At 40.6% G+C, this 20256-nt stretch overlaps 1 protein-coding gene across 5 annotated transcripts in view; it reads left to right on the top strand.

The window, feature by feature from the left end:
* The window catches only part of CLCN1 (chloride voltage-gated channel 1), a 75309-nt gene that overhangs the window by 27681 nt on the left and 27372 nt on the right, over positions 1-20256 (top strand). For 4 of the 5 annotated variants that reach the window (XM_039338678.1, XM_039338676.1, XM_039338679.1 and 1 more), the window contains exons 2-9: positions 5098-5236; positions 7132-7263; positions 8468-8596; positions 9199-9332; positions 11187-11264; positions 15701-15779; positions 16824-16949; positions 17298-17382. In XM_039338678.1, coding sequence (XP_039194612.1) covers positions 5098-5236; positions 7132-7263; positions 8468-8596; positions 9199-9332; positions 11187-11264; positions 15701-15779; positions 16824-16949; positions 17298-17382 — 902 coding nt within the window. Of the gene's footprint in view, positions 1-5097; positions 5237-7131; positions 7264-8467; positions 8597-9198; positions 9333-11186; positions 11265-12409; positions 12489-15700; positions 15780-16823; positions 16950-17297; positions 17383-20256 lie in introns of all 5 variants that reach the window. The other variant, XM_039338677.1, reaches the window with a different exon arrangement.

Genomic DNA, 20256 nt, shown 5'->3' with positions numbered 1-20256 from the left:
GGAGATATTCGGAGTACAGAGGATGCCGCCACCCCTCTGCAACTATCCAAAAAGCCTCCTCAATGGTTTTCGACCCTCTCAGGGGTCTACCGACAGAGGAAACTCAGCCGGCAAAGGGACAACTCCCTTCGCCCGACCGCACCGCACCGCAGCGACCCGGAACCGGAAGCCAACAAACATGAGTTTCTTATAGATATATGGATAGGCAAATAATAGAGATAGTATACTTGGGGTCCCTATTGCAGTGATTAGTTTTCAAATAATAAAATATACAGCAGTGGTGGCGAACCTATGGCACGCATACCAGAGGCGGCACTCAGAGCCCTCTCTGTTGGCACGCACGCCACTGCCGCCAGCAGCAGGTCCATTAGGCTGCCACTGCCGCCCGGAGCAGGAGCCCTGCCCAGCACAAAGGAGGCAAAGCGGCCGACTAGCAAGCTCGAGTAGAGGTGGTAGAGCAGAGGTCACCAACCATTGTCGATTGGTGGACTGGAAGAAAAGGGAGGGGGAAGCATTTTACATGCATTCATGCACACATGGGGCCACAAGCATGCACACGCTGTAAATGGGATGGGGCTAGTGCCTGTATGATAGTCATTAGCCCTGCCCCATTCTTGCATGGTGCAGCACCTTGTATCTGCACCCCGAGGTGCAGCAGTGGCTGTTTTTGCACTTTGCAGCACGGTAGCCCATTTTTGCGCCCCCGGTTTTTGCATGCCAGAGGCGGCACTAAGAGTCCCCCCCCTGAGGGCACTACAATGCTGATGTGGCCCTGGCACTTTGTGATAAATAAGTGGGTTTGGGGTTGCGGCTTGGGCACTCAGTCTCTAAAAGGTTTGCCATCACTGATAAACAGTATACTATATATTAACAGAATAGAATAACAGAGTTGGAAGGGACCTTGGAAGTCTTCTGGTCTAACCCCCTTCTCTTTTTTTTTTTTATTGAAAAATTTTTAAATTTTACAAAACAAATCCCCTCCCCAAACCCCCCCTCCCCAAACCCTCCCCCAGCTCCCCAACCTCCCTAACCCTCCCCTAGCCCTCCCAGAGTTGATTACAGGCTTATCCTAAATGTTTCAAAACAAAAAGAAAAGAAAAACTTAAAACACATATAAATCCTAAACAAGTCTAAATACCTTAAATTAAATAGATTATCTTCTCTAAAAAAATAATAATTGGAATCATTAAACACATTATAATGTACTCTAAACATCTTCTAATCATACTTATAATATTATCCATCATTCTATATAAACTCCTTCCAAAACACAATTTTAAACACTACTTTCTTTGCACATCTATACCTACAATATAAAATCTAATATGAATAAACAAATCTGAATACATTTAATTAAACAAATTATACTCCCTCCAAAACACAAATTTAAACATTACTTAAAACTTAAAACATTAGAATAAATAAGTTATACTCCCTCCAAAACACAAATTTAAACATTACTTAAACTTATAACATTAGAATCCCCTTATACGCATTTAATCAAATTCCATCTTAAAAATAGTAATAATAATAATTATTGATATTATTATCTTATAAGCTCCCTCCAAAACACAAATTTAAGACTTAAAACATTAAAATTCCCTTATACACATATCCACAATAAACACATTAAACATTTAAATCTTCACCAATAACAAATTCCATCCACAAAATACACAATCCTTATCAGTCTCAATTGTCCATTTTCATTCTCCATCCTTACCATACTGATAGTATTATTATCAATCTCAATTGTCCATTTTCATTCTCGATCCTTATCAATCTCTAATTTTCATTCTCCATCCTTATCCTTATCAAGCTCGAAAGAAATGCTTTGAGATCTTCCTTTAAAGATTGCTCCAAAATTCCTGAATCTCCCAACGACTCCGAAGCCAATACCTGTGAGGATTCCTTAAAATCTTATTCTGTTGGTCTTTACAATTATATGTTGCACAAGTTGTCCTCTGCCCCCTCTCAGCTTGTTGAAACCCCTCAAGCTGAGATTTCCCATTTTCCATTTCTTCAGACAACAATTCCACCCTTGAAGATTGCTCCAAAGGCTTTATAAGTCTTGCTTCTCCCGCAGATTCAGAAACCACTAAATGTGAGGCTTCCTTAACCTTCTTCTGTTGCTGCTTTTCTTTACAGTTGTGTGCTAACAAGTTATCTTCTGCTCCTCAACCTGAGCTTGTTGAGGCCTCCCAAACAAAGGTTCCCCAATTTTCATGAATATAGGCTCTTCAAACTGTAATTCTACATTCTTTTCTTCCAAAGCTTTAAACTTAATAGATGGCGATGAGCATACCCCCAGGACCGAAGTATAAAAATCTTTTGCTTGAGCAACAGTATTAAGTCTATAACATATCCCCAGGTAGTTCACCACCATTCCAATCGGAACATCCCATCTAAACGAGATTCGTCTCTTTTTAAGTTCATCTGCTAAGAAAACAAACTCCTTTCTTCTTCTTAAAATTTTGGGTGGGATCTCCTTTAAGATTATAACGTCTTGTGAAGCAATTTGAAATCTCTTCTTATAAAAAGCTTGTATGATTTCATTGCGTAAAGATCTTTTTCCAAAATAAATTACCACATCTCTTGGCAAGTTCTTTTGCACTGCCACCACAGAATTAACTCTAAATAATTTTTCAATTTCACTAAGTATTTCCTCTTTTTCTTTATTCAAAATCACAGCAAAGTCCTTTGCAACCATCTCTTTCAGATCTCCTTACAAGGACTCTCCCAAGCCTCTAATTCTTAAGGCATATTCCATTTGTCCATATTGAAGCATAAGAATCTCATTTTCCATTTCTTTTTCCATACTTTCAATTTTTCCCTCCATTAATTCCACTTTTTCAGCTACCTCTTCCACACGGGAATTCAACTTTTCAAGAACAGAAGCAACTCCTTTTAAGGCCAAAACTATATCTTGCCTCAAGATCTTATTATTTTCCTCTAAAATCTTTTTCATTTCTCCCCTAATTTGAATTATAACATCTCCCATCATGTCTTGCAAATCCTTCACAATTATTGGCTGGACCACAGAAGAGGGTGGAACTATTGATTTAGGAACTGTAGAAGTCCCTGGACGCTTTGGGGCCATCTTAAAAAAAAAAAAAAACTTTACTCCTTCTTAAGAATTACAAAAATTCCTTCAAAAAGAAATCATAACTCCCTCAAAAAAAAGATCATTATAATAATAAAAAAGGGAGTTAAAAAATAAGGAAAAAGAAAAAAGGAATTAAAATATACATTCCAATCATTAAAAAGAATAAGAAAAAGAAGGGGAAAGAAAAAACACCAAAAAGCCTGCCTTTTAAAAGTACAAAAGACAAAGCAAAAAAGTCAAACATAAACAATAATGCTTAAACACCAAGAAGCCTGACTGTTAAAAATAAAAAATTAAACAACAGGAATAATAATGCTTCTAAAATCAATCCAATCATTAAAAAGAAAAAAAAGGAGAAAGTAAAAGAAACCGATCGCCATTCTAGCTTCCCCCCCCCCAAAAAAACGCCAGAAAATCTGCAGATCGCCATTTTACTTTCCCTTTCGGCAAAAAGTAAAAAGTAAAAGGAGAGAATATAAACATGAAGATAAATCTTTAAACTTAAAATGCACATAAAATCAAAAAAAGCAAAAAGTAAACCCCAATCCAATCATTAAAAAAGATTGGAAAAGAGAAAGTAAAAAAGACCGATCGCCATTCTAGCTTCCCCCCCCCCAAAAAAAACACCGGAAAGTCTGCCGATCGCCATTTTACTTTCCCTTTCAGCAAAAAGTAAAAAGTAAAAGGAGAGAATATAAACATGAAAATAAATCTTTAAACTTAAAATACATATAAAATCAAAGAAAGCAAAAAGTAAATCCTCTAATCAACTCTGTCCGCTTCTAAAAAAAACTCACCAGATCCCTTTAAACGCGGAGGTGGTAGCGAGGCTTGTTTTGTCCCTAGGGACAAAAGCAGCTGGGAAGCGGAGACAGTCTGAACTCCGTGGGAGCACTCTGTCACCCCCAAAAGAAAGAGTTGGGGGTACATAAGAGGCTCTACCACTATTCAGACAACCCTCTTCCCCCCCCTTTGCCCAGGAGGGGGATTTTGAACCGCTGAACAGCTGGTGTCTGCTGTTCATAGCGATTCATTACACTTACCCAGGAGGACGGCTAGAAAGTAGCCGCCATCGCCCCGCAAATCCACCGGAAGTCCCTAACCCCCTTCTCAAACAGGAGACTCTATACCATTTCAGAAAAGTGGTTGTCCAATGTCTTCTTAAAATCATCCAGTGATGGAGCACTACAACTTCTGGAGCCAAGTCATTCCACTGATTAATTCTTCTCACTGTCAGGAAATTTCTCCTTGGTTCTAAGTCGGTTCTCTCCTTGATTAGTTTCCGTCCCCCTGGTCCTTCTTTTCATGTATTGTGCAGTTGTTGATTTTTCTACCAACATTATTCCTTCTTGCAATCATTAATTAGATTAGTTTAATATTCAAAAAATGCCTAGAAATAATCTGGGTTATTTTCAGATTGAGTCCACTCTCCTTGCCCCACTCCTTCCAATAAGATCTGATCTATACATTGCAAGTGCCTGTAGACTGGTATCTCATTATCTTGTATTCACGATGTGTGACTGCTATGCAATTTGGAAGATTGAGAATATATAGTACATATCTACCAGCAGGGTAGCAAAAATCTCTTCAAGAGTTGGGATTGTTTAACATAGACTCATCATTCATCAATGATTATGCAGTAAGAAATAAGATTGTGCATGAATGAGCTATCATAAAACTTCTGCCACAGGCGGAACATTCATACCATTTCATATTTACACTTTCAAGTTGTCAAGCGCAACATCATGAAATATATGTACCTGTGTGAACATTTACCAATCAGTATTATGAGCAAAATATATTTGGTTTAGACTCAATGAACGTCATTTATGGCAGAGGACCTGGAATCATGTCTACATTCAATTGTGCATTATAATTACAATAAACGTACTTTATTTTGACATAGTTATTACTATGTTTCTTGTAGTCTCTGGCTGTCTTGTTCTATATTGTCTTTGGAGTGTCTTGACCGCCTATTATTATTATCTCAGCTCTATGGCCAGTATACAGAACAGCTTCCCAGTCTTTCCCAGAAGGAAGCAGCTGAACTTCTGAATAAGAAGTCTCCAGACCCCTTGGAGCAGAGAGGGCATGCTGAACTCAAAGAGGAGAGCTACTCTAAGTATCATGGTAAGCCCCAGAGAAACTGGCGCTTCCAAGAAGCTCACTGTAGCTTCGGGGTAGACTGCACTGGAGTTTATTGCATATGGTGAGAGGGAACAATGGAAAGGAAGAACATAGAATGGAAGTTTTGAGGCTTTAATTCTGTAGTTCTCATATTTTTTATTTCATATATCTTCCAACTGTTCCAATATATTTTAAAAAATCCCTCCATGATTGTGGCTGTGAGTGCATTTGGGGCAAACTACACATTGCATGTAATCTTAAGGCTTTTCATGAATGAAAACTATTTGAAAAGGGAGACTTTGAGGTTGAGAAAAGGGACATAAGCATTTATTCCAAGATCTCTTCTTCCCTCAGGTTTTCTCAATGAGAACATCAGGAACATCAGACACACTTCTTTAAAGATTCTTACCCACAAATAAGATGAAACATTTCCTGACACTGTCCAACAACACAGAAGAATTAGATGATAGAACATATAGTTCGTGTAAAGCAGTGTATCTCAACCTTAGCAACTTTAAGATGTCTGGACTTCAACTCCCAGAATTCCCCAGTCAGTTATAGGAATTCTGGGAGTTGAAGTCCAGACATCTTAAACTTGTTAAGGATGAGAAACACTGATGTAGAGCACGGGTGTCAAACTCGCCGCATCACGTGCATTGCCAGAGCTGAGGTGGGTGCAGCTTTTGTATAATGCAACTGGCCTGTGGGCTGGCAGTTTGACACCCCTGATGTAGAGCAATAGTGAAGCTCATTCTTGATTAACAAACACATTAGCATTCTCAAGCAATTCTGTGAAAATACATGTTGAATTTTGAAGAATGAAGCATATCTGCTTTGTTCTGGGTTGGATACGGATTTCTTTTCAAAAACTAACTAAAAGTAGGTTAAGAAAATTTTGTCTACTATTACTAACTATTTCCTTGAGGAGCACCAGATCAGATTTTAAGATGTTTCAGCAGCCATTGTTTGAAAAGAAGCATGAACCCCAATTCACAATCCTGCTTTCCTGCTAATCCACTTCCCCCCACCCTTGCCCAGTTACTCAGGGTATTGTGATCAGTGGTTTGGGGCACAAATAGGGATGAGAAATTAGCACAAGACCCTCATTAGAATTTGGAACATAAAACAAATGGAGAAATGACACAGTTGCTTTTTCTTCAAATAAAAATGACCACTTAAATACATTTTAAAAAGAAAGCTGAAGAATGCTGTGTTTTGGCTATTTAGCTCAAGACCTGAGTCTAAAGCCTGTAGGATACTTGATTTAGAAAAAAAAGTTATTAAGAAAATTAGGCAATATATGATAACTCTACTTCTGCATACATAAAGGTTAATTAATGAGAAATCAGAAATTCAAACATATTCACAAAGGGCCCTGTATTAGCAATGCTGAAGAGTAGGAGCTAATGACCTATTAAAAATAATGCTATATGTTATTTGCTGTATTTTGCCTGTATTCTCAGAGCACTGTGGGCTTTTTCTAATTCAGATTGGACATCAATGTAAGAATTTTTTTTCCAGTTAAGTGAAATGGAGAATGTTTATTTTATTTTTGTTGTTTAAGCCTACAGTTTGCTATTTTCAGCGAGTCACATAGCACATGCTTGATAAAATGTGGATCAGGGCACTTTAAACCTAATGAATTTACTGGTGCTTATGTTCTTCAACATCTCTGAATTAAGGAGAGTTTCTGCAAGCTTTAAATGCATCTCCATCTGTTTGGAAGGAAATGACACAATCTGGCATGATTTAAGTTCTCTCATCCTGTTGATTTCAGTGGAAGAAATTTGACACATTTATTACAGTGTCATACAGTTCCCAGTGTGATATATAGAACTATAAAATAGTAACTTTGGTGGAAAGTTTACCACTATTTAAAAGACCTTCCTTTTCTGCAGCCTGTACTAAAAGTATCAAGAAATATGTTATGAAGAAACTGGGAGAAGACTGGATATTCTTGATTCTTCTGGGTCTGGTCATGGCACTAGTCAGTTGGGGGGTGGATTACACCAGTGCCAAAAGCTTGCAAGGTAGGTTGGATCACCTCTGAAGAAATGCTACAACTTAAAAACACACCTACTCTGTTTCTTTATTAAAGCAGTATCATTCACAATTGAAACCAATGGAAATCCCCAACAAACATACCACATAAAGAGTCAAACAAGACAGAGTAGAGAGATACTTTCTTGAAAACACAGCTGATTGAAAGAGAAACTCGGAGGTAGCAGTTTTGGTCATGGAAGGTGTGCTTGTTTGTTTTCTTTCCTACTGTTTGCTCTTTCCAAAAGCAAACATTGTGCTTTTCCCTCTTAAGGTCTGGGTCTTTTACCAGGCAGGTAGGTACCTCTCGTTCCGAGCGAACATCTGCTATCCAAACAAGAAATGAAATGGCCTTGGAAAGCTGCTGCATTTGTTCATTAGGCTGGATGTTGTGTTGCTGCTGATCGTAGAAACTGATCAGGGTTGCCTCCAGATCGGCCCTCTTTAAACCCTGCACAGTTCCTGACAAAATGCCCTTCCACAAAAAGAAAAGGAAATGCTTGTTACTGATTTCTTCTATCCCGCCCTGCCACTTGACACAAGCCATTTGAAAATATAGACCAGTGGTGGCGAACCTATGGCACGTGTGCCAGAGGTGGCACTCTGAGCCCTCTCTATAGGCATGCGCGCTGTTGCCCCAGCCCTGTCTCCCCCCACGGCCCCCTCCTCACCAACAGACCCCATAGGTGAATTGCCCCTGGGCGTGGCCCACACACAGCAGCCCAGCCAAGGACATGGCATCCGGGCAGTGGGGAAAAGACTCCGCCCATGCACCCCATCGCGCACAGATGATACTGTGGGGCACAGGCGGAGGGCATGGCTGCCATGGCACTTCAGGGCTGCCTGGGTGATCTGCGACAGGCCATGGGGGCGGTAGGTGGTCCTGTGGACTGACAGAGCGGAACGGGGAGGCGGGTGGGCAGGAGTGGGGGCAGGGTGGGTTTTGGGCACTTGGTGTCTAAAAGGTTCGCCATCACTGATATACAGTAGATGGAGGTAGGAAAGACTGCAGAGTAAGATTGGAAAATGTTCTTGCCTTGTTCAGTTAGGCTCTGCTCGTTTATATTTGGTTATCATTCTGGTAATGGGCTGAGTCCGGCCAATGACAACTCCTGCATGGGCTGAATTTGTTTTTTGGGGGGTTCTGTTCAGGTGCTACAATCACTCACATCTATTGTTATTTCTCCCCTACAGCTTACAAGTGGATGTACAAAGAGATGCAGCCCAGCATCCCTATGCAGTTCCTGGCCTGGGTCACCTACCCCCTCATCCTTATCCTCTTTGCTGCCCTCTTCTGCCAGTTTGTCTCTCCACAGGCTGTGGGTGAGGAATCAAAGGACAGCGGGAAGTTATGTCTGTTCATCTCAGGCCCCAAACCACACAATCAGAGCAGACTTGTTTGTCAATTCCAGTCATAGATGAAGTCCCTTGCCTGCCTTTTTGTCTGCCAGTTCACCACCCTATGCCCATTCTTAGGGCAAAATGGGTACACAATCAAGGAGCACTGATTCTATTATGTCCGTGTAACTTGTTTTGTTTTTATCAGTACCCCAGGGTTTTTTTTTACATCAGGAAGAAGGACAAGGAGATATTTACTGCAGGCAGATAGGACACTTTAATATCTCCCATTAATCCTTATTCTTAATTCTTATTGTTGAACATTGATTAGTTTGTATCCTGCCTTTGTTATTTTTACAAATAACTCAAGGTGGTGAACATAACCAACACAACTTCCTCTTCCTATTTTCCCCACAATAACAAAAGTGTGAGGTATGCTTCCTATCTGATTGAGGTCAACCTGGGTGTCACCTAAGAGAGATCTGGTACTATCTGACATGTGTCCCTTGCACTGTGGTATCTCAATATGTTTTGGGCTGTGTTCTCTCTGAATAGCATTTTTCTTGATTCCTTTCTGTTTTGTTCAGGCTCTGGGATTCCAGAATTGAAAACTATTATGCGAGGAGTAGTCCTCAAGGAGTACCTCACACCTAAAGCATTTGTGGCCAAAGTTGTGAGCTTGACAGCTGGCCTGGGAAGTGGGATTCCTGTTGGGAAAGAGGTAGGTACAACTGGGAGTGGAGGTAAGGGAGAAAAGAGGGTAAGTGATGGCAGGTATCAGCTTGTAGACAAAGGCTGCAAAGAACTAAAGCAGCGGTTCTCAACCTATGGGTCGCGATCCCATTTGGGGTCGATTGACCTCTTTTGCGGGGTCGCCAAAGGCGGCGATCCGCCATTTTGTCCCCTCCGGGGGCGCGCTGCGCCTCTGGGGGGCGGTGCCGCGCACGCGCGCCGCACGTGGGGGTGGCGGTGCGCCTCCAGGGGGGCGCTGCCGCGCATGCGCCCCACGCATGGGGACGGCGGTGCGCCTCCGGGGGGGCGCCGCGCATGCGTGCCGCACGTGGGGGCGGCGCCGCGCCTCCGGGGGATGACGCCACGCATGCGCGCTGCGCATGGGGGGCGCTGCCACGCATGCGTGCCGCGCGCAGGGGCCCCGCCCCATGCGCGCCGCGCCATGCATGCGCATAACATTTGTGTGACGGGGGTCGCCATCACACAAACGTTGAGAACCGCTGAACTAAAGGATTCTAGAGTTAAACTCAGAATAGATCAAATGAAAGAAAAAAGCAGAGCATCCGAAAGACACAGTAAAAAAGCCAAGAAGTAAACAAAAAGACATCCTCTCCAGCTGCCAACACCCAGAGAAGCAGGGATTAACACCAGACAATAAATCAGGCAAAAAACAATACACTAACCAAGGAGAAAAGTATACCCCCAGCAAACTGGCAGGTCAAGCTATTGCACCTAAACAGGCAGTAAAACCCACTCTCACTTGCATTAGTTAATAATGAAACATCTACAAACAAACAACCAAGCTCAAAAAGTATGAAAGACTCCACAGTTGAACCCTGAGCTACACCTATTCTCTTCTGTTGGTATCACGGAAATAAATGAGTGGGAATGTTTCTGAACTGAACTATTTTCCCCACTGGAGCACTAAACTAGCCAGTTCTCTGTTGCTGGTTGTAAGACAATATCTTTAATTAGTCTGACAGAGTCAGATGCTAGCATTTCTTTAGGTCATTCCCTTCCATTTAATTAACAAGCTCCTCATTACATCAGCAGCAGAGGCACATGGATGATGATCATTGCAACTCTTGCTTCTGGTGGTTCCATTAGTTTTTTTCCCCCAGAAAAAGCTTTTGAGCAAAGCTATTGTCAAACCAAAGACATAAAGCACAGGAACAAGTGACGATACCAGCATCTCAGGAATTGGACGATAGTATAAATTGGATAAGAGTACTTGGATTGCAATTCCATGTTTCATTACGGCAAAACAAGCAGAGGAGTGCAACTAACTGGTTTATTTCAAGCCAGAAATAGGCTCAGCTCAAAGAGCAAAGGGAAGGGAGGAATTGCAGCTACATGGATATACTGCTTTCTGTCTTGATAAAGGAGCAATCTGGGAAGCAGTCAGGGAGAAAAGGAATAGAAACACACAGGAGGCCTAGTGAGCTGAATGCAACCAGAAGCTGCAGAAACGAGCTTACTTATTAGAAGCAGCTAAGCTACACCCACCTGTCAGAGGCCTGGGGGACCTAAGTGCAATCCCTCCCTTTAATTAAGGACTCCCAAATCCAGCTCCTGGTGCTTTCCATCTTCCCCACTACACCTGACCACCAAGGACAGAAGTTGGATCTGTGGACTGGATAGCACAAAAGAGCGAAGATGCTGAAATAGTTTCAGTTCAGTGTAGGAAGAGGGAGATTGATCAGAGGCCAGCTGGAGGCACATCCTTTGCTGTTGGTCTGCACTGTGATGCTGCTACTCAGCCTAGTTCTTCTGAGTTATTTACTCTCTCTCTCTCTCTCCCTCTCCCTCCCTCCCTCTCTCTCTCTCTCTCTCTCCTCTGCAGGGCCCTTTTGTGCACATTGCAAGCATCTGTGCTGCTGTCCTCAGCAAGTTCTTGTCTATCTTCTGTGGAGTTTATGAGGTAAGTGTTCTGCATGCTCCATCTGGCTTGAGAGTGAGATTGCTGGGGGAGAGAACATTATAGACTATTGATGATGGCAGCAGAACTGAGGACATTAAAATGAAACAGTAAGTTCAGGAACAAGAAACTGCACAACACAGGAAATGACAGAGAGAGGAGTATTAGGTATCTCGACTGTAATTATGTCCAGCGAAACATGGAGGAATCACTAAAGAATAATGTAGTGCAATTGTAATTGTACTGAAAAAAAAAATCAGGAGCAGTGTTTGGCTTTTTGAAACTATCGGTTTCTGTGTAAATAAAAGTTTGGAATTAGTTATAAGGGAACAATTTGAAGAGGCAAACTGGCAGTCTGGGATGGGCTTTTAATATTGTGCAGTTTCCTATCCTCACTCTAAGACTGAATTTTACTTATCCTGTGGAGTACCAAATCATCCTGATTTGCGCCTTTTCTCCTGATAAAAACATAATTCCAAACTTTTGCAAACACAAATATGCAAAAGAGCCAAAGATAAACAAGATTGGCTATATCTCTGTAATATATGCTGGTTGTAAAAAGACCAGCATAATTTGGGACTGAGGATCTTTACTTCAGTTGTTACCCTTATGGAACAGAAGTGGTTGAATAGATGTAAATAAGGATGACTTCCCCTGCCCCATTCTTGTATTAAGAGCAGATTCATTGAGAACAATTAACATGCAAAACTGCGCTTATAGCTATGGCTGTTGTAAGCAGCTATGTCTTGAGGCTATGATCATAGAAGTTTCTTGCTTCTAACCCTAGCTGCAGAAATAAAATAAAGCAACAGCTTTATGGCTCGGCCATACTGTATTCTTCCAGTGGCTGATAACAAACGCTAGCCTTAGATGATTTATTTTAAAAGTCATCTAATCAATCTCAATATTAATAAATAAGACTAATGCAAAGAGAATACAGGAAATGGGACCAAGGCAGGAAGAGACTGAGTTCTTGTAGATCCTGGCTGCCCTTGCTACTAAAGCCGACTGACAAGGCTCTAAAAACAGGCTGGCTTTGCTGCTGGCAGATGCTTAGCATTGGAGCAGCAGGAGAAGAAAGGACTAACTTTTGCCTGTGCTCACTCTAACCCTGGCATGCCTCTCTCTGGCTGGGCTCTTTGTTCCAGAACATGCATAGGCAACTGGAGTTCCTGGTGGCCGCTTGTGCAGTTGGCGTTGGATGTTGCTTCGGGGCCCCTCTTGGAGGCAAGTGCATTCCTGTGATCATACAACATGCTGATGCTCCAGGATGAGGACATTTCTGGAAGGAAAGATGTGTTTTCTTTGTAACAGATACAAGAACTCTTTAAGGCACAATGGTACCACTATTTTATCTCATGTAACCTTGCAGGGAAATGGAAAAGAACTGAATGTGCATCCTGTGGAAATCCACAAGTAGAGGTGGTGCAAGGAGATGACATGGGATGGACAATCAAAAAATTATTTCCATGGCAATTACATATATTTCTGTTTTCAAGGTCATGTTCTTCTACGTTTTAGGCAGTACCTAAAGAAAATGACTATCCCAGTGGTGGCGAATCTATGGCACGCATGCCAGAGGCGGCACTCAGAGCCCTCTCTGTGGGCATGCATGCTGTCGCCCCAGCCCCACCTCCCCACCTCCCCTCCTCACCAGCAGCCCCCCTGGAGGAGAGTCACCCCCGGGCGCGGCACACACGGAGCAGTGCAGGCAAGGACATAGCCAGGCAGCAGGGACAAGACTCCGCCCTCGCATTCCATAGCATGCAGATGATGCTGCGGAGTGTGGGCGGAGGGCATGGCTGCCATAGTGCTGCAGGGCTACCTGGGCGATCTGTTGTGGAGGGCCATGGAGGTGATGTGTGGCCCTGTAGGCAGGTGGGGCAGGGGGCGGGCAGGGGTGGAACAGGCAGGATGGGAGGCGGAGCAGGGGCAAGGGGCAGTTTTGGGGCACCCAGTCTCTAAAAGGTTCGCCATCACTGGACTATCCCCATTATCTCCCCAATTTGTTGTTGTTTTTTTTTAAGGAAAATAGGGACTTTAATTAAAATGTGTTACTATGTACACATATATACTGCAAGTATTTTTCTTCCCACCATTACCTGAAAACTGCCAAGTCAGGTGCTGAAAACACTTTGTTTTTACAGCTAGTCTATAAATAACAAGTATAGTCATAATAATGGTAAAATAATGCTTTGGGTTAAAGACCTTAAGCAATTTTGTTGTTGTTCAAGAAAGATAATTTTATCCATAGGCAGTAGGGAGACAGTGATTCTTGATATGAGATTAAGGATCTTAGTAATTTTACAAAGATGAAATATTAGATGGGAGATAAACAGACTGCGATTTCAGTCTGGCAGCTATTTTCCAAGAACCCAATAAATTTAAATGTTGCCATACGGAGGAATGTTTCTTTTGAGGAAATGGGAAGGTTGTTTAATGCTGGTTTTATTATTTGTTTGTCTATTTAGCTGTTTCTGTGAGCTGCCAAAATTTAGAGTTCAAAAGATGAGTAGTCCTAGAAAGCTTTTAAATAAACAAATAGCTGATATTAGACACTGAAGAAACACAATTGAATCCATAAGCTAATTATAGCAGATTCTTTATCAAGTTGCCAAGAGCTGTAAATCTGATAGCAGCTTGATTCCCTCTTTTTTCTTCACTTGAATCAAAAGCAACTTTTCAATATATTCAGTGAGACCATGTCAATTCTCACCCATCCTCATTGTTATACCCGCCATGGTGGATCATGATTTTCTGGAGTGACAGATAGGTATAATTTGGAAAGTTGGTATTTGACTTTTGCAACTTTTCCAAATTTAATTTGGAAATATATGCTTGAATGGATAGCAATAGCACTTAGACTTACATACTGCTCCATAGTGCTCTGAAAGCACTCTCTGAGAGGTTTACAAAATCAGCATTTTGCCCTCAACAATCTGGGTCCTCAATTTACCAACCTTGGAAGGATGGAAAATTGAGTCAACCTCGAGCCCATCAGGATCAAACTCGAGGCTGTGGGGAGAGTTAGCCTGCCATGCTTTATTCTAGCCACTGCACCACCATGACTCCTATGTATATCTTAAAGCCTTATTTTTTTTCCCCCATCCTGGTTGATGAATGCTAAGGTTTTTTTTAAGGCTGAATTTGTCGATTAAGTTAATAAAAGTAATACCCGGCTTTGTTGCTGTTTTGCTCTCTGAATCCTCTAAATTAAACAGAATCTGTGTTTGGTAATGTTGAAATAAGGCATGAACTACAAACGTGAATTTGAAGTGTCTGTGTAAATTTGAATGAGAGCTCTTTAGTAGATAGAATTCAGTACTGATAATAATCCTATTCATATAGTGATGACCTCTTGGGCTACTGACTACATTTTGGTGGCTTCAGCAATTGTTTTCTTGAACTACTATATGTGCTCCTCTGAAGAGAGGCCTTGTTGGTGTTTTGTTTCTTCCTTCTTATTTTTTATTGTCTGTGCATGGCAGTAAATCATAGGAATTGGGCAACAAATACAGATTGAGTCAAACCATTTCAGCTCCATCTAAGGCAGGGGTAGGCAACCTTGGCTCTTTTATGACTCGTGGACTTCAACTCCCAGAATTCAAGAGCAGCTTGGCTGGCTCAGGAATTCTGGGAGTTGAAGTCCACAAGTCATAAAAGAGCCAAGTTTTTCTACCCTTGATCTAAGGAAAGAGTTTCAGCCAGATACTGTATATTTGCCTTTATGGCACATCCATGAATTCCAAATGGAATAGTTCCTACTATTGTAATTATAATCTTTAATAGTTCCTAAAGTAGTACTTCCCTCATGAGAACATCAATCAGACAAGAAAGCTAACGTATGCAAGTTCCCATATACAATATTCTGTTTATTGTGTTTGGACTTTTAACAATTCAAAGTAGTACAAAGGCTATACCACAACGGGATTTATTCTAAACAACTGATGTTGTTTCACACGTACTACTGTAATTGGGAGAATGCTGCAATTCCATTTTGTAGCACATTCTCCAGGTATGGATATTCACAGACAAAAGCCTATACATGAAGAACACCTCCAAATTCCTATACCTTCAACTGGAGTTCTGTGATGTATGAAGCTATTCACACTATACGCTTCTTAACCAACTGTTGATATATAGCAACCTTTTTGATGTTTTAAAAAATGTCGGACCTGAAAAGCTGAACGTATTCTGTTTCTGTAAGAGTTGTGCATTCAGATACAATGCCCCAATTTCTTGCACAAATGTATTGGAACTTGTCTGAGCCAGAATGATATAAAACAGAAATAATGACATATACAGAATATATAAATGGGTCCAAGATATGCTACAGAACATCAGCTGATTGTCTTGACATATTAGCTTCCAATCCTCTCACTCCTCTTCTTTCCTGTTTTTTTCCCTCTCTCTCTCTGTCTCATCTCTTCCACTAGTAGCAGCCATATTATTACACAGATGTCCTGACTGTGGGATGTGCAGTGGGGGTTGGCTGCTGTTTCGGGACACCACTTGGAGGCAAGTGGGTGCTTGCTTTTGTCTAAATTTTCCCAGACGTGTCAAATCTTCTCTCTTGCATCATGCTTTAGTCTCCATTTATAAAGTTCTTTATTATTAATAATATTATTTATTTTATGTGGATAGCACTTTTCCTTTCCAGGGTCCTATTGGTCATCATTTTCCATCCAGTTAAAAAACTCTCCATTTATTTTTAGAACCTTAGCAGTATGAAGATTAGAATTCATTCATGGCATCTTCTCATGCTGCTCCAATACATACTTAACTCATAACCATGTGGACAAGGTCAATGCAATGTTTTCAGAAGCACCTTGTCACTAGGATAGGAGACAGTGATGTCAAATTGGAATGGTGGGGGCAGCTTCTATTCCACCAAAACACAGGCTTTGAACATTCATTCCAGATAACCCTGAAGTTCTTTGGATTTTTTTCAGTAAGAAAACGAATTTTACAATCAACCTCAATTGATGTAAGGCAGAGGTCTCCAATCTTTGGGCACCAGGGACCAGTTCTGTGAAGAGATTTTGTTCCACAGACTGGAGGGAATGTGGTTTTGTGTTCTGCCTGCATCCTGCAGATGGGGCTTTGCTTGTTTGTACAGCCCGGTTACTGGCATGCTGCAGCCTGGTACCGGTCCATGGACCGGGTGTTGGGGACCCCTGATGTAAGGAATCGGTTAGATTCTGTAGTCCCATCCAGAACTTCTTGTGAAGGGTTTTTTCAATAGAAAACATTCTCTCAATGGTAAAAAGTTGGGAAACTAGTGAATTAACATAAAGGATGACTCATGGAAATTCAGTCTTGCCTTACACCTATTCCTATGTGGCCTTAATTCCAACTTTAAAAATGAAACAAAACAAAAATCTATTCCAAAATAAAAAATAAATTAAAGTAAACTTCACCTTCGTGCCCATTTATTCTTGTAACTGAATCTCTTTTGTAAATACCTATTTTGGGGAGTGATGGCTGAGGGAAATAGTATTTGGATGCATTTTGTGTGCATAAACTGTCTTGTACTGATGAGAATTTTTATCTACTCTGTAGGTGTCCTCTTTAGCATTGAAGTCACTTCCACCTATTTTGCAGTCCGTAACTACTGGCGTGGATTCTTTGCAGCCACATTCAGCGCCTTTGCTTTCCGAGTCTTTGCTGTCTGGAACAAGGATGCAAGTAAGATGAGAAGACACATCTCCTCCCAGCCTCTCCTGTGGCTATTGCTCCCTCCAACAATTAGCTTTACACACAACTCCTACAAAATTAGAAGTTGTGGTTAGAGGAGGTCTGTGCAAGGCAGAAAGGTTTTTAATAACAGCAGAACCATTTTTAACGAAGTGGTATTTAGGCTGAATAATTTCACTCATGATTTTTTTTACAGTGAAGTTCTTAAAATTTAGATGATGGTAATAAAGAGTCTTTTTAGGGTATTCTCATAGTTTGGGTACCAAAAGCCTATCTTCGTGTTCTTTTTTTCTTATCTGGTCACCCTGGTTGTCTCTTCTCTCCACCCTCTCCTCCCAGTCACCATCACAGCCCTCTTCAGAACAAACTTTCGCATGGATTTTCCCTTTGACCTGCAGGAGCTGCCGGCATTTGCTGTAATAGGGTAAGCCCACTGGAGCACACCTAATTGCAGTACGGGCAGGTGTGGAAATGAAGAAAGGCAAGCCTTATTGAAAGTTCTCGGTATGAAACAGAGTTAAATTAGAAAGTTCCATATTAGAAAAAGGTAAGGTCTCTTTTGAGTCATACTCATCTCTCAAGGGGATTTCATAGAAATGTCCATGCAATTTCTTGGGAATAGTATAGAGGTGGTTGGTCATTGCCTTCTTCCCAATACAATTCTAACTCTTCACATACCAGTGAAGCTGCCTGATATTAGCACAGTTGAGAGAAGGAACATAGTTTTATTTTTCATGAATGAAGGCAAATATACGTGTTCCAGGATAATATTGCAGGATCCAATCTGGGTCGGTCAGTCTAAACCTCTGGTCCACATGCAAGACCACACTTGGAATACTGTACTGCATCCAGTTTTGGTCACCTTGATGTAAAAAAATATGTTAAGACTCTGAAAAGAGTGCAAAGAAGACCAATTAAAATAATTAAGGGGGCTGGAGGCTAAAATATATGAAGAATAGTTGCAGGAATTTACTAGTGTAGTAAAAAGAAGGACTAGGGGTGACATGACAGCAATGTTCCACTATTTGAGGGGCTGCCACAAAAAAGAGGGGGTCAGCTTATTTTCCAAAGCACCAGAAGGCAAAACAAGAAACAATGAATGGAAACTAATCAAGGAGAGAAGCAACTTAGAACTAAGAAGAAATATTCTGACAATGAGAACAATAAACCAGTGGAACTGTTTGCCTTCAGGAGTTGTGGTGCTCCAATACTGGAGGATTTTAAGAAGAGACTGGACATCCATTTGTCTGAAATGGTGTGGAGTCTTCTGCTTGAGCAGGAGTTCAGACTAGAAGACCTTCAAGGTCCCTTCCGATGATGATGATGATGATCTTTTAGACTTGTGCTGGAGCCAATCTTTAGGGATTTTCTCTCTACCAGAATGTGTCCTTTGGGTTATTAGATGCATTGTATTTATGTGGTACCTGGTTTAGTATGGCTTTCTATTAGTTGGGTGTGACTTTCTATTAGCATGATTGGAATGTTGATGGCTGATTCCTTTGTGCTGCAAGTCCTCGGCAACTAAGTATCTTATAAGGTGGTGGTAAATCAGCACTCCTGTTGACTGACAAGGAACTGTTTTGTTTTTGTTTGGAGAAACAGAGAGTACACTCTGTTTAGGGATGATCAGACGCAAAAGAGAACACTAGATATTTGTTAGATTTGTATTCTGCCTTTTCTACAAATTATATGAACAGCCCCTTCCTCAGTTTTAGAGACTTATGAGCTAAGTTGTGCTGAGAGATGGTGAACTTCCATGACTGAGAGCAAAACTCCAGTCATCATCTAACATTTTTGGTTGTGCAGTTTATTAGACATACAGGGTTGAGAAATACCCCAGGTGCAGAAAGTTGTTTTGTTGCAATTTTTCGTTTGTATCCTGTACCAGATATCTTTTTAATCAAAACAAGCTTTGAAATTCACTCCTGACAGAATTCATTCAATAATTACTTTGCAACCCTGGTGGCATGTTTACATATATTCCGTTTAAGAAAGAGCTGCAGCTGATATTCTAGTCTTGGTTTTGGGACCCCAAACTTTTTCAGGCTTTCCCAAGAGTTTTGATGCTAAGTTGCAGTTGAAGGTCCTGAACCTTTAAGCGAAATAACTCAAAAAGTAGTGATTCCTCCAACTGCCTTTGAACCTGCTGCAGCTCAAGAGCTTTTGTTTGTATGGGTTATATTTTATTGATATTCATTTTATTAAAAATTAAATTCAATAAATTCGCTGCCACAATTGCTACTCCTGATTGATTGATTGGATTTTAATACTGTATTATTTTTGAACATAAGCTGATAAATAATTTCAATTTTGTAGAGTGTTGGGAGAAACACACACACCCCTGTGTCCTAGGACTCCACTTTAAGAAACACCACACTATAGCTTGGATGCAACCTATTTTCATATTTGGTGGACTTGTAGAAATATAAAAGCTTTTTGGATTGAGATTTGGTGGAACATTCAAAAGATTTTTAAAAGAAAGATAAAGTTCACGCCACAACTATTTTTGTTGGGTGTTATTGTAGATTGTGATGCTAAAGAAACTAATTTGATGTTGAATTTTGTAATAGCTGCAAGGTTATTAGTAGGGCAATATTGGAAGAAAGATTCTTTGCCTACTATAGAAGATTGTATGCTTAAGGTATCAAATTTAGCAGAAATGGCAAAAATTTCTGCTTACTTGAAGGATCACTCACAAGAAAGATATATTTCAGTTTGGAGAAGATGGATAGATTATATTCAGAATAAATATGGGATTAAAAAGTTTCATTTAGCCTATGAGTAAACTTTAGAGTATTATTAATAGTTTATTTTTTTAATTTTTATTAGTTTTAGTATGGTTTAACAATATTGATTTGTTTATATTATTATGTTTATTTTTAATTTGTTATAAGGGAGTTAAAGTGCGTTATGGACTTGGTTACTTGTATAGTTGGATAATGTTTTTTTTAAGAGTTTGATTGTTTATTTGTAACCCTGTACTCAGCTCTGGGAAGTGGGGGAGGGGTGGTGGGTCTTGGGATGTATATTGTATAAAACTTTTCAATAAAAAAAAGAAGAAACACCACATTAGAGGTTAAATTGGGAGAGATTATTTCAATTTTATGATCATATGAACATCTAACTACTGAAAAGTAAACTATGGGGATATATACGTAAAGGAGGAGGACCATGACTGCAGTATACAAATCACAGCAGATTAGAATGATGTTGTTAGAGATTGAATTCTGAGGTAGTAGATTAGGTTTTATGATTTTAAACTACAGAAAATGGATAACATTTCTGAATGTTCTCCTTG

Source organism: Crotalus tigris, unplaced genomic scaffold, assembly GCF_016545835.1.
Source record: "Crotalus tigris isolate CLP2741 ecotype Arizona unplaced genomic scaffold, ASM1654583v1 scf7180000017716.2861928, whole genome shotgun sequence".
In the NCBI taxonomy this organism is placed as follows: domain Eukaryota; kingdom Metazoa; phylum Chordata; class Lepidosauria; order Squamata; family Viperidae; genus Crotalus; species Crotalus tigris.
This window is presented reverse-complemented; position numbering and strand designations above follow the sequence as displayed.